Here is a 14,920-nt window from a genome sequence, read left to right as displayed (position 1 = left end):
CTAGTAGTATTACTGTTAAGGTTGATGTTTTGTCAGGCTTACTTGCCTCTTCAGAATTTTGGTGCTCAGTAAATGTAAAGCTCAAGGTCTAAATGCAATAATAGTTTTAATGTTATGGCTGCCTTACCACGTTCTGCAAATCTTACAGAATCTGAATTTATTATATATTTTGGTTCCACACTAGGAGATTTTTATTCTAATTAACATAATTTTAGTCTAAAAGTGTTTCTTTCAACCTTTTGTACAAACAGGATAAGGAAGGGACTATTCATGCCTTTGTATGTATGAAAGTTTTGACTGTCCTAATACAAACCAGTGTACCTTTTCTTTTAGACCTATGTATCTATAAAACTAGCCACTTATTCAGTTGCTAGTAACCTTTAAAAAATGTTAACATTTATAAGTTATTTTCTATTACCTTTTTTTTCTAGATATAGCTTCTCGTTATCCTACACTGTGGACTGAACAAGTAAAGAGTAGACAAAACAAAACCAATAAAAGCTCAGGTAAGAAACTTTTGTTGCCCTTACTTTGTAAAGCTCCTGTGAAGACCTGCATGAAGCCATTTTAATAACAATTATGCTTCCACTCTCATTGTAGGACAGTGACTTAATGATTTGCGTGATGATGACTTAGTAAGCATTATAACTTCTTTTTAGAGAGGAGTGTTTTTGTCCGCACTTTATTTGCCTAAAATGATACTAGTCCACTAAAGTCTCTGGCTTACATCTATTTGCACCTGTTAGTGGGTTTGACATTTAATTTTTGCATCCTCTTTAGTTCCCTGCCTCTTTGTTATCTCCTTTTTTTTGGGTGATGTGTAGTAAGAATGTGTTTGTAAAATGACAGTGTGGGTTACATTTGTTTGGCGGTAAATCTTAGGAGGCAAACTGGAAAAAAACAAACTCCATCAGAAACCAGCTACCAGCAAACAGGATTTGGAAGGTCAGTGTTATCAGCTTTTTGCTACATCAGTCACCTGTTATTTACAGATGGATCACCAGCTTAGAGTGAATTACTGATGTTGCTTTTTAAAAATAATTGCTGAATTCTGGTTTTACTTATTTTCACCACTCTTCATAATTGAGCTTTGTAGACCTGGACTAGGAAAGTCAGGTGAACGTCCTAAGACTGAAGTCTCTATAATATTCAGATACATTCAGTACTTTGGTGGATTATAAATTTTGATGCCTTCATCACTGTTTCTTCCTTTCAGTGGGATAAACTTTAGAGAATCTTCCTTGTTTCTTTTTCTCTGGAAAAATATTGAGTTTGAAAAGAAACATTAATGATGCAGGCTAATATTCAATAAATCACCGAAAACCATGCTTGAAATCCAGTAGAAATTGAAGTTATACTTTACACTAAGTACTACACTTAAGTATTTTACTGAATTGAGGCCTAAAAGGATTTAAGAAAAGACAGTCATCATAAGAAAGAAAGCAAGGCAAATCCTTACTAAGACGTTTACGGATTCCTTTATAAACACTATTTTTAACATGAGAGCAATAATTATTAATACTTGTTCCTCTCTTTGATTCTTCAGAAGGTACTTAAAAGAAGGTACTTAAACACAGTAGACAACAGTTTGAAGCAAATACTTTTCATGCTGGAGATTTATTCTGTCATTTCTTTAGCCAGAGTAAAGAAGAATATAATTCTTTTGGGATTTCTGTTGTGTAAAATTCATGCATAGAAATTAGTCACTTTCAGGAGTGTTTACTTTTTACAGTGCTAGATACTTGATCTAAAGCAAGAATTCTTGAGTTTGCACTGCAGCTGCTGGAAGCCAAATCTTCAAAACACACACACATGCACACAAACACACACAAAATAAAAGATGGGTTTATTTCTGGGAACTTGTTACCTCCAGTCCATCTGAAGACATATTCACAAAAGAAGACAAACCAGAAGCATAGTTTATCTGTCTTATGACTGCTAGCCCATGGTGCATTAGCATCAAAAGCATCGTGTTGGACTTGCTAACAGGACTTGCTCACAACTGTAGTGCCATACCTAGATTAGCAGAAGTAAGTAAAGAGACACTATGTAGCCAAACTTGCTGTAATTTGTAGGTGTACCTGATGTGCCAGAAGGGACTACTGCACTCTCTGCTGTATCTTCTCTTGTATATGTAAAATGACATAATCAATCTAGGTGCTAAAAACATTGTTTTCAACAGTTGTGGTAGACAGTATCTCTCTTCCAGACTCCCAGGTATAATGTGTGTCAGTGACCGTATATTTACAAGTAGTTTTTGCTGGCTGAACAGCACTGATATTCAGTAAACATGTTTTTAAGGTCTTCAAAAAACCAAGATTTTTCCTTTATTACCTCTGAGAGTTGTACCAAGGGTTTTGGGTTCACAGGGAATGAACTCCCGACTGTTATGTGTACATAACAGGAAAGACTTTGTCACTGAATCCAGTGGCTTGTAAACTAACTACCTTCCCACTTCCAAGCTTCAATATAAAGGATAAATATAGATGTCTTCTTTATTCAGTTTGCTTAGCAAACTCTGATTCAGGCTTGGTCATACAAACACCAGAAAGTTTATTGGAAAGTATTTGTCTGAGTAAAATGAGCAGAATTTATCTCTGCATAGGAACTGTGTTTATAAGACAAAAAAAATGAAGCCAAATTTAGTTATAATAGACTACATTTTCTTTTGTTGTTTTGTAGTATCCCAAGTGCTTTCAAAGAAATTCTTGATCTGCAAATAACACTATCACCTAGCCCTGACTGTAGAACATAACTTTAACTAAAAAAGCAAACCCTAACAATTTCGAGCAGACTACAAATATCCTTCTTAAAAGCTGTCTCTTTTAGTCTGTATTGCTTTTTTTTTTCTCTAGTTTTTACCTGAATATATTATCTAGTATGTCATGATCAATATACCATGGTTACAAAGAAACTTTTCTTGACCTGAGAAAGTTTTTTGCAAGCTAAATATCACAGATGAATACATTAAATTTATTGTACCCATCCTGAAGTGGTTTGCTTTTGCTACACTACAAATGACCTGCCAGTTACAAGTAGCCAGTAAAATCAGCGTAAGCTTTCAGGCTTTTGAAAACAGAAGGTAATGGTTCAGGAAATTCTAGTTTATATTAGTTATCCAGTGCATTCATTTGATTAAATCAGCCTAAATTAATTTAACATGGAGTAATGGCATTTGCAAGACTTACATATGCAAGTCAAGGAATTAGTGTATTATATATCCATTTTTTATAATGACTTCCTAGTGTGTATTCTTTTTGTTGGTTCAGAGAAATAAACCTTTGCTGCTCACTAAAGGCACTTGTGGAGTGGTATTTAATCTATTAGTTTTTGAGGACAAAATGTCACTCCTGGCAAAAACCCCATCAACTTTGGGTCATGGTACAATAACTCTGTTTAGAGTGGTTTATCTCCATTTTTGCTCTTTTTGTACATTGAAGATGATTTTCAGAATACTTTTTCTTTCCCTAATTAGGAAAAAGTATGCACCTCATTGCTAAAATAATGTAGTTTTTGCTGAGATTGTGTTTTATACATATGCATTAGTGCCTTTGCAAATATTTTGTAAGCATGTCACAAATAGGTGCTTAAGGACTTTAGAGATTCTGGTGATAATGTAATCCAAGATAAAGAAACAAGGTTGAATAATGTATTATTGGCTAAGACAAGGTACAGTTTCGCCTATTTATTAATAAGTTCTATTCTCTTATTGTTAACACTTTAGTATTCTGTTTCCTTAAAAATTTAATAGTATGTCATTCTTAGCACTAATGATTCATATGTTCATTGATCATATAATAAGTGATTGTATATTTAATGAGCATTTTAAAGTGATTGTAAAATTGGTATTTGTTTTGTGGATAATCTAGTATGAGCAGCAAAATAGAAGAGAGGAAGAAATTGTTGAATTTCTTTGTAGTTTACTGTACTTGATTGGATTCATGTGTTAAATTTTAAATACATTAAATGAGTGGGGAGAAATTGAATGTCCATGTCAGTCAAGGGCAGAACTCCCAGATCATGTTTGAACCATTCATACTCTGACTATATGCTACTAGTTCACCTGATAGATCACATTTCATCTGGATCAGGCATAGACACGTGATACAGTGTTTGTGCAAGCTTCATGCTTTCTGCTATCTTTATGCTTATGTGCTTTAAGCATGTGCTAGAGGGCAAGCCATACATGATCCAACACAAAATAAGGTCAACTCAGAGGAAAACCTGGTCTGCCATTAAGATTTCTGAGGCAAGGTCAGGTTGTAAAAATTCTGCACACATCTATGCAAAGAGCAGTGGATTCAGAATTCAATGTCTCCTCAAACTATGGCTTTAGTGACTTCACAGATGTCCAAATTTCAGCCACTGCATCTGGATATTTTGGTAATGTAAAATCATCATCATTTTTACTTCAGCTGTGCACACATGAAAGGAACACTTAGCTTTTTGTTTAATTTTCTGACACAATGGATTGTTTGTTGCTACCTTTTTAATGCAAACTATCAGTTTCAGGGCTTTAAAAATCTGTTACAAGATTTTATCAGTTAGTCCCAGTGAGCTTGATCCAATAGGAGTTTCATTCTCAAAATACCATCTGGGAAAACACTGACATGCACATACATTAATATAGTATGGACTGCCTACAAATGCAAACAAAAACAGTTGGTATAATGTCTATTGAGAATACCTTAATAGACTAAAACTGTGAAATTTAAAGTGATACTGTAAATAACAATTATGTCTATATGTATACCAAATAGCTGCTTGCATTTATCTGTCTGTATAGTCTGAATCTGTTGGCAAAACCTGCAAGTGAGACTGACTAATATTATTCATTACTAGAATGACATTCTGAGAGTTGAATGCTGGTTTTTTGCCTTGTCATCTGACAGCTTTAAAGCATTTGTACATAAGACTTTTTCTCACATGGAAACTATGTTGGTTGTCAATGAGGTTTCTGTCTTGGTATCTTGCTATGTTTTGTTTCTCAGAGGCAATTGTTCCAGTGGGATCCCCGTGCACCGATCATTCCCTGAAAGTTACCTTCTTATAAAGGACCAAGAAAAACCTTGTTCCATACTCCAAACTGAACCTGAACCTGACTAACTTCCTCCTGCTATGCCTATCCTGACAGAAGTCAGTCTTGGAGTTAAAAAAATCTTCATTAAAAAAACCCAAACCAACATTTTCTTTCAAAGGAAATAAATGTAAGAGTTTGTGTGTCTGCCCAATTACATCAATTCTAATAACCATTCCTTTCTGGACATAGGAAAATTAATAACTTAGAGACAGAACACTGAGTAACAGCCCAGTGACTGTATTTATTCTCATTAATTGTTGCATTTTCCAGATGTTGCTTTTAGTATTGACTGAAGATAAACTACATGCAGTTGAAGTTGTGTGAGCTAGCAAGAAAAAAATAAGATCCAATTGTGTGTTTCCACTTAAGTATTTATTACAAAATAGTTAAAGTGTTCTTGAAGTATTTTGAATGAGGCTTATTTTGCAATGTAAAGATTTGAGATATGAAACCAGTTATAACAGAAGGAAATCAAAATGGATATCATAATTAAGTGAGGAAAGAATACAGGCAAGAGGGGGAAGAAAATATTTTAAAAGCTTGTTGCCTCTCTGTTTAGCAGGGTTTCCTAGGAAGTCGTGTGTTGGCCTGCAGAACCCTGGCTAATCTTCCGTCCTCAAATTTGATTATATTCAGCATAAAAGGAGGGACAGACAAGGACAAGTCCTACTTGCTCGTGCATTATGCATATGTTGGACACTCAGAAATTTAGTTAAAATTAATATATAAAATATATTTGCATAGGAGAAGAGCCTGAGTAAAAGTGGTCCATTAGTTGCAAACCACTGATTTACCTAGGAAAACCAGAATTTTTTCCCTGTTATTACCTCATTTTAGCCGTAAAGACAGTGTTTCCTTCCAGCAATTAGTGAGGTGTGAGCCACACTCAAACATGGGATTTGCATTCCCAAACTTGTATTGTAAGGGCAGCTACTAGCTGTAGCTGGAGAAGTAGAAGTATGGTAATAAGCTGTTGAAATATATCCATCTCATGCCTTCGTAGGGCCTAGTGTATCTGATATCATCATGGTCTAAAAGTTACAACAGACTACTGTAAATCTGTGATATTCTGGCATGGAGGTTTAATAATCCAGAGCACCTGAAACGGAATTGACTTGAGCTCTAAAAACCTCAGTTCCAGTCATGAAAGGAAAGAAGTATTGATTTTAAATGTCTTCAAACATATCAAATGGTTAAGTTCACACACGGGTTTTGTCAATGGGAACTCAGTCCATTACAGATGGGCAGTCAATCTCTACCAAATTTTAGATGAGGTCAAGTCCATATATTATTGTTGTGAACTTCATAACTTGGACTCATCTGCAGGTCAACTCTCTACACAAGAAAAGGCACTAGCATTTTTCCATGACATCTACAGCAAGTCTGAATGTTTTGTGATAACCACAGATCTGGCTTTTGGGCCTTGTAAAATCTGCAGGTGCTGAAAGACGTCAGCTGGTGACAGAACATTTGTTTTTTGGCCTGTTGCCTCAGCAACCTGTACATGGAAGTCAAAGAGAAAAGCATTATGAGGGAGTTTAGTAAGAAAAACTGATAAAGAGGAAGACTGGAAGCTTCCAGAACAACAGTCTTATCGCCTTCTCAGACTCTATGGGTTGGCTCTGCTTGCTAATTCACTAGATGTTCACTTTAGAGTTCATGAATGAGCTCAACTATTTGGACTGAATGATAATTTCTGATTTGTATTTTGCTCTTAAACCAGTACTGTTAAGAAACTGTTGGGGAGGGAGATGTGTAAGGCACTGTCACAACTTATATCCGCTACAGTCTTATTTTTAAATATTTTTAAGAGTAGGAGGTAGCTCTCTTTCTTCTCTTTCATTTGTTGTTGTTTTCCTGGCAAGTACCACAATAGTTTCAGAGTAGAATTATTTTTGAATATTGGTGGCAGGATACCCTTTGGCAGCTGAAAAACTCAAGGCTTTGAAACTACTAATTCACACCATTAAGGCCAATCAGTAAATGATTGACTTTGTTCGTAATAGAGAACTTTGTCTTACTTTTCAGCAGCAATTTTTGATAATATCCTATTCTTGATTTAGGTATTACACAAAGACAGAACATTACTCTTCACCCTCTTCACCTTCTTCACCTGTGAACAACGTTACTCGTCATACTCTGGTTCTCTTTCTTTTCCTTGCCTTGCTTTGCTTTGCCTGTCCTGAATTGGTAAAAGAAAATTACTGTTTTCTTTCAGTTCTTTCAGCCTCTTCCAAGAAGGTAAAACTTTCCAGACCTCCTGACCTCCTTGCAGTGCTTGTATATTATGATTCATTCTTAATTTGTAGGTTGCTAGGTCATACTTATTATAGAACTGTCCTATCTTTAATAATCCTTTTCACAAGAATTTCCATTTATCTTCATTTACTTTCACATATTAGTTCAAAACTTTTAGAAAGATCAAGCAGTGACATTTCCAGGTTTTTCCTTCCACTACAGGGGAAGATCCTCCCATCCTAAACCATTAAAAAATAGAGCTCTGTTTTACATCCAATCGATGTTCTTTATGCTCAGGATGTTCCAGGGTTTTATTAGACCCCCACCGTGGGGAAGAAAAAAAATCTGTTTTATGCAAGGTTGATAATTTCTATTTTACTGTGTGTGTTAAAATTTGATGCCAAAAGATAGTAATCTTTCCTAACCATTTTTAATTATATCACATTACTTTCTGCAGCAAGTAAATGACATAAAAGTCCTCCTTGAAGTTCTTCTTTAGTTTTCAGACATTCACTCCCCCACCTACCCTCAGCTTTCTATGGTTTGCCAGACATTAGATTGCATAATCAGAAAAGCATAAATAAGCTCCATAAATCCTAAGAAGGATGTCAGCCTAACTGTCTATATTTTAATGACAGATGCAAAAAAAAATCACATAAATCATGTCAATGCACAGAAATATATTACACTTATATGTCATATATCTAATGCCATAATCTTTCTGGGAAATACATAAAACTTTCAGTCAAGACAGTCTGGATCTGGCTATGGCTATACTATGATTGTTGGGTGGTATATAGAAGATAGATCTTCCAACAAGGTAAACAGTAAGAGCTGCCAGACCTTCTGTCATCATCCCAAAGAACTGATAGTTAGGAGAAAATGTCTGTGTTCCATGCAGAGATGCAGTTTTCTCTTCTATAAGTCAAAAAACTGATTGTGCACCCTTCCAATAATTAAGCAAGTAGTGTTTGAAAAAGAAGCCAAAACCAGTTATGTGAACTGTGGAATTCTACTGCTTGATCTGCACAAAAAATCTCTGACTGCTGTTAATGGAAATTCAGACCATGAGAGGACCAGTAGTTACGTAACATATTGCTTGGTAGATCAGCTTATGGTTAGTCACAGTGGCTTAAATTTGGAGGGAATTTTACTTGAATGATTTATCATGTATGACTTCCAACATTCTTATTTGCCAAATAATGTATCTCTGAACAGAATTCCTGAAGAGACTGACAGCTCATGCTACAGTTCATGCACTGCTTAATTATTTTCAAAAAAATTCTTGTCTTTTTCCTTAAATCTTGAAAAAATTTCCACATCATGCAGAAACTTACAAGGTTTCATCATTAATTTTAGTGTTTTCCACTTGGTACAAAAATAAGAGAAATTCAATTCCTACAGGCACTTACTTTTGTGCAATGAGTGTGCATTGGCCACCTGTCTGCAATGAAGCTATTGCATCAGTCCAACTCTTTACAGCAGTATCTGCTTTTATGAACTGCTAAGGTCCCAGGTTAATGCTGTCTTCCAGGGATCCTTTACCCTTGCCTGCCTTTAATTTAATGCAGTGGGTTTTTTGTTTGTTTCCGGCGTAGAGTCTCCTTTCCATGAAAAGCCACACTAAAAGTCATAATCAGAGCAAGAGAACTCGCTCTAGTCAAATTACATTGCTCAAGTACATAAACCCACTTTGAGATCTTTTCATCTGCAAGGTCTGTCTATACCTCAAGTACTGTACTATTACTGGCTTGCTTTTCATTTTCACCGCACTCTGTCCATCATGCTCTGTCCTGTCTCAAATCGGATTGTTACAGATAAATGCTAGACGCTACCTTTTCCCTGCACTCTGTACTGCCTAGGAATAACTGTTTAGGAGTAACATTGTTGTATTGTTACACTGCATAGTATTGTTGCCATAATTCTATGTTACTGGAGAAGAAGCAGTGATTTAAAAGACATCGCTGTTTTTCATTCAGCTATTTTTAATACCTGTTTTAGTTTAAAAACAGCAGGTCAAGTGTCTGCATTCAGCCACAAATAAAATTATGTTTAAATAAGATTAAGACTTTAAATTAAATTTCAGATCTTAAATTCTCTTGGTGTGTTGAAAACACAAGAAAAAAGGGAGGACTAAGCTTAATATACTGAACTAGTTGAAAATGCAGCCTTCCATGGAACCATGAGATTTAATAGGGAACTTTTTAAAAAAAGTTAAGCATGTTCACTTAAAAAAAAAGTATCTTCAAGACAAAAAATTAAAGAACAAAAGAGTAGTTCCTAAAGCTTAGTGGTTTTGGTTCAAAACTCAAAATCTTGATTGTTCACTGTAATGTCTTATGAGATCAGTAATTTTGAAACCTCATTAGTTCCTTCTTTTTCAAAGGCTGGGGTCCTTAACCTGACAGTACATGCAGGACGTAAAGGGGTCCCCTTTTGTATAATCTCAGAGATACTTCAGTCAATTTGTAGGCATCTTGGATTTTGTGATTCTCTGTGAAGTTCAACACAGAGAAACAGCTTATTGTGGGGGTTTTTTTGTTCTCATTTAAAAAATCACCTTTTTATCAAAACCAAACACTTTGAATGAAAAAAGTCTTTTCATTTAAAGACTTGATTTTCTGGTAAAGATAGTCACAAGGAAATTTTTCGATCAACTATATTATAGTCATAACAAGCAGTGAAAAAATTTGTATTTTTGCCACTTAAACTGTGTTACCTTGTCCCATTGTTTTCCAGTGAGATCTTAGTGTTATTTAAACTTACCACTTCTGTTCTTCAGTGAATAAAGACAACCTATGAAAGGACTTTTATTTCCTCTATTTGAATTAATGCTTAGGTGCAGTTTTTGTTGCACTAAAATGCATTATAAATACATAAATTCCTCAAATGTGAGTGACCTGTACTGCCCTTGACATTTTTCCAGTGCACCCGATTAGACCAGGGCAGCAAACTGGTTGAGGTTAGGTCAGGAAGCAGAGGAGTAAAAAGTCAAATTAATGCCTCTAGTGCCCCCGAAAGTTGAGACACAGTTTTAGCAAGAAAGACAGAAAATAGTTCAGAATTGCATTATCTGTTCAGGTTGAAACTGTAGGAAGGGTTGAGTGTCTTTCTCAGTCACTTGGCCAAATTTTCACATCTGTATTGATGTGAATTCTAAAAGATATAAGAGCTGACAAAGCTGATGGTCATGTTTACTAGTCGTTTAGTTTATTCATCCACATACTCTGTAACCATGGAGACTCTCAACAGAGTCAGGGGTGTGATTAACTGCGGAAGCTCAGGACCAACACACTGTCATGTGCAGTTTACCCTTCTTTCAGGGCAGCACTCTCTGCCCATTTATTCTACCTGGAAAGAAGGTAGGGACCCTTTCTGTTTGTTTACTTGCCTGACTGCTTTGGGAAGCAGACCTGTAAGTAAATTCTGATCTTGTTTCCTCTCTGACTTTCCCAAAACTCCCACCACGTAGCTAAAGTCAAACTATCAGAAGGTAATGAGAAAATTGTTAATCTTGTTGCTCTCCTGTTTGGCTGAATAAAGGTCCTTCAGCTTAAGTGACTTACAAATTTAGTGTTCTAGCAATTTCTAATCAGGTTTAAAAAGCAATCTAAGATCATTTTTAGGTCATGATTTTTAGTTCCTATGAGCTGACACAACAGAGAACCAGCAAAGCCAAAAATAACGGTATAAATGTCAGTGGTTTGAAAGGTCAGTTCTCTCCATTTCCCTACCAACCTGTCTAGTAAAAAACAGTGACTTTTAACATAGTGACACATCCTGTAGTTCATCCCTTTAACTAAACAATCCAATACAGTAATGACTGTAGGAGAAGATGGTTTAGTTTCCGCAGACATGAAACCTCATTTTATTCAGAGCAGTGCAAATAGGATAACTCTGCTGCAGTTAGAAGGCCAGTACCACTGGAAGTCTTATGAGGAGAGATGCAAATCTGGCCTGGAGGGTTTGTTTTAATTTTCATTTAATTTTCCCTTAAATGGGAACATTAGTGGTACAGCACCAATGATTGTGCCATTGCCTCTCTTGGAAGCACACTCATTTCTTAAGGTAGTAGTTATATAGTTAGTACGTAGTTAGTAGGAATCAGTGATAATAGGACAGTCCACATCAATCCAGCTCCTATTGCATAGTTGGAATACTTTGATGAATGTACTGTCAGCACAAGGGCTTCTCTACTCCACTTGTATTGCCAGCTGAAAAGAGGAACAAAGTATTTTCTCTTTATTAGTTTACATACAACTTAATTGTCTCCAGATGATGTGTTTTGCACATTGAAACATATTTATATTCAGAAACATTGAATATTCATGAATACCTTCACACATGTCTGAGAATACGTCAGATAACTAGTCACACTGTTAGCTGTAAGGATGTCAATACACTTGTCAAAATGAGCCTCTTTGACTTCAGTTTGTGACTGTAGAGCATCCCCTGTCCACAGAAAGGCTAGAGGAAAAATGCCTTCAGATCTTTTTATTCCTCATATAATTGAGTAAGAAAGTTTGTGAGTCAGAACTCTATATTTAAACAGTTTACCTTTTTTTAATACGTACTTTTATTGAAGCCTTGTGCTATGTTATTATAGTCTCTGTTATTCATCCTTAATGTTGGTTGCACATACAGTCCATATTCTGTTTCCAGTCCTTTCTTTGCAGTCTTTCTCTTCTGTCAATTGCTGATCTTGACTGCATGTTTCTCAATTTTTTTCCTAGATATCATTTTTCAATCTCAAATGCTGGTGGACTTTTCTTTGTAGTGCCGATTTCTCATCTCTCTTTTCTTACACCTTCTCTTTTTAATTATAGCAGCCAGAGGCATAAAGTGGAAGCTTTATGAGGAGAATAATCAAGGAATAAAGGCTGTAGATCCTGCTATGACTTTGCAGGCTGCACTCTGAAAATACAGTGGCTCCAAACCCCAGCTGAGAGTTCTTAGGAGCACCCAACTGAACAGTGCAATGAATGGGAGAGAGAGTTTGATTCCTAGATTGAGTAAGCTAGGAAAGGTGTCATGTCTTATCTGTGTGGGATTTCAGAGACCATTTCAGGGGTAATTTGTCCAGTTGTGGCATCCATACTGCAGGATACTGAAGGATACCAAAATGCAGGAGCAACTTGCTGTTTGATCCTAAAGATAGTAGAGTACATTTTCAGTATTAATTCAGTGCTTTTCTAACTAAGAAGGTTTCCTTAGTCAAGGCTATAAGTTTTCTTTGTGGAAATTCATTTGAGTTTTTAAAATAAAACTTAATACAAGTGTCATAACACCAATGTTGTTGGTCTGATTGAGCAGTGCTCAGTCTCTTTTTTGGTCTGTATTTTGTGCCAATATTATTTCCTCAAGATGTCATTGTGGAGACTTAAGCAACCTGCACATTATTGTATATGAAAGTGCCTGACGTCAGCTAGTGGAGGGAGACAGCGTGGTTTCATTGCTTGCATTCAGGGAAGCTAGCCAGGAACTCCACGGCTCAAACCCCGGCTCTGCTTCTGGGAGGGCTGTTGCAGTCTGGACAGATCAATGCAAGCAGAACAAAAGGCTTCATCAGAGAGGTAGTTGACATAGTGTCTAGTAGAGGACTATAGAATACAATAATGAGCTTTACAGACTTATATAGTACGGGAGGTGGAACTGAAGAAAAAGGTGTTGCACTAACCACTTGGAATAGTTGCATTTTTCTAAATGAAAAGACACAACCTAAACCCTTTTTATCAGTTTCAATTTTGCATGTAGACTTTTTGTCTTTTGTTTTGTTCATTGGTCTCTGTGTTTTAGTCATGGAAATCCTGACACTGGATTAACACTCCTTTTCCTTGCAACTGATTGACAACTTCAAAGATTCCTCCTCTTCATTCTGCAAACTGTACTTACCATTTTGTGATTGTGAAGTACATATGTAGAACACAAACAAAAAGAGGATACCCATTGGTGCAAGGGAGAACATGTGTCTTCTCTTCTGTGTTATTTTTATCAAAATGAACACACATGTATGAGGCAAAATTATTGGTATTTCAAGGGTACTTGTTATGGGACTGCACTGCAGTTATTCTCAAATGTGACCCAAGGCAAGCAGGTTTGTAAATACAAAGGCTTTCCCACTCTTCTTTAGCCTGCATTTGCTCCTTATGACTGTTGAAAACAAGTACAACTAAAGGCCCTTGTGGACTTCATTAATTATGCCAGTGGTTGATTGGTTTGTCACAGCAGGCTTTATAACAATAGGCAGATTTAATCGACAACAGCTCTGGTTGCAATAGCTTCACAACCTCCTGGGAGCATCATGCACTGAGCTTCCTTTTGCATTATTTTCAAGTCATCAAACAACATTTAATCTTCCCAAATTAAAAAAACCCAAAGCATACAATGTATTATATGTAGAAACAATAACAGAACTGTCTTCACATAAACAATAATAAGAATGTTTCCATATTAGGTGACTGAATGCCAACATTACCCTTTCCTGTGATGCTCATTTTCTGGTGAAGTTAAATACTGAGAATCTGTTTTATTTGAATTGTACTGACAAAAACAATATTTTGAATTTTATCCCTTAGTTGTAGAGAGCTTCAACATAAATAAGACCTGAGGTAGATGTGCATGTCTGTGTGGAGAGACAAGATAGGAGCAGGTCTGAAAGGCAAACAAGCTAAGCAAACACCTTGAAAAATAAAACTTTCTAAAACCTGTTCTTTACTCACACAATAGATTGTTGGGAAGTATTGGTGCAAGGCCTGTTCCATTCATACAGGTCATTTGTGTGACGTTAAACAATTAAAACTAATAATCTTCTAAAAACTTAAAGAAATCATGCCTTGTAAAGGATTAAGGATAGCCAGTCACACTTTAAAACTCTCATTTTACTCATTCAAAAGTCTGAGTTTGCTACCACGCTTCATCTAAGAAGCCTTTACAATTGTTCTGAATATTCTTGGGACTGAGTTTTCTGCTGGTGATCCCTACTGGATCCCTACTTTGATCTGGAATTTTAATGATAGTGGGTCTTCATTCTTCAAAAGCATAGGGATGTTTCACTATCACACCATATTTAGCATTATCTACACTTCAGAGAACTGCTTCTTTTTGAAAACAGAGATGAAAATGGAGTGGAATTGGCATTTTTATTTTTAGTTCAGATTGCACTTGTTTTTCTCCAAAGTTTGAAGGTAAAGCCAAGTCAATGATTTGGCTTTGTTCTTGAAAGCAAAGCATCAACTGAGCTGTTTAACCATGGTCATATGAGAAAAGAGCATCGTAAAGCTATATTAAAAGTTGTTGGAGCCAAAAGAATTAGTATTAGAATATTTTCACTGGTTTTTACTCTTCTTTGGCTCATCCGCTTTATTGAACACTAAACTTTGCCAAAATCAGTAAACACGCTTCTGTCTCATTCCTTTGCCTCTCCTGTTATGAATACTGACATCCTATATGCTTCATAAATAGTGTGCTTTGGATATAATGTACTAGGGAGCAAAGACCTGTACAAAATCAAAGATGAGCCTTTGGATTTGTGCAGGGTTAAGCAGTGCAGTTCTCTTTTGGCTAGGCTTCATGTTCATATAGTTGAATCTCATACTGAGGACA

At 36.0% G+C, this 14,920-nt stretch overlaps 1 protein-coding gene across 5 annotated transcripts in view; it reads left to right on the top strand.

Annotated features, from left to right (window-relative positions):
- The window catches only part of SMOC2 (SPARC related modular calcium binding 2), a 137,677-nt gene that overhangs the window by 69,208 nt on the left and 53,549 nt on the right, over positions 1–14,920 (top strand). For all 5 annotated transcript variants that reach the window (XM_032684178.1, XM_032684180.1, XM_032684181.1 and 2 more), the window contains one exon: positions 432–506. In XM_032684178.1, the coding sequence (XP_032540069.1) occupies positions 432–506 (75 nt within the window). The remainder of the gene's footprint in view (positions 1–431; positions 507–14,920) is intronic.

Source organism: Chiroxiphia lanceolata, chromosome 3 (assembly GCF_009829145.1).
Source record: "Chiroxiphia lanceolata isolate bChiLan1 chromosome 3, bChiLan1.pri, whole genome shotgun sequence".
Lineage (NCBI taxonomy): Eukaryota > Metazoa > Chordata > Aves > Passeriformes > Pipridae > Chiroxiphia > Chiroxiphia lanceolata.
Note: the sequence above shows the minus strand (reverse complement) of the source record. Positions and strands in the feature narration are given on the sequence as shown.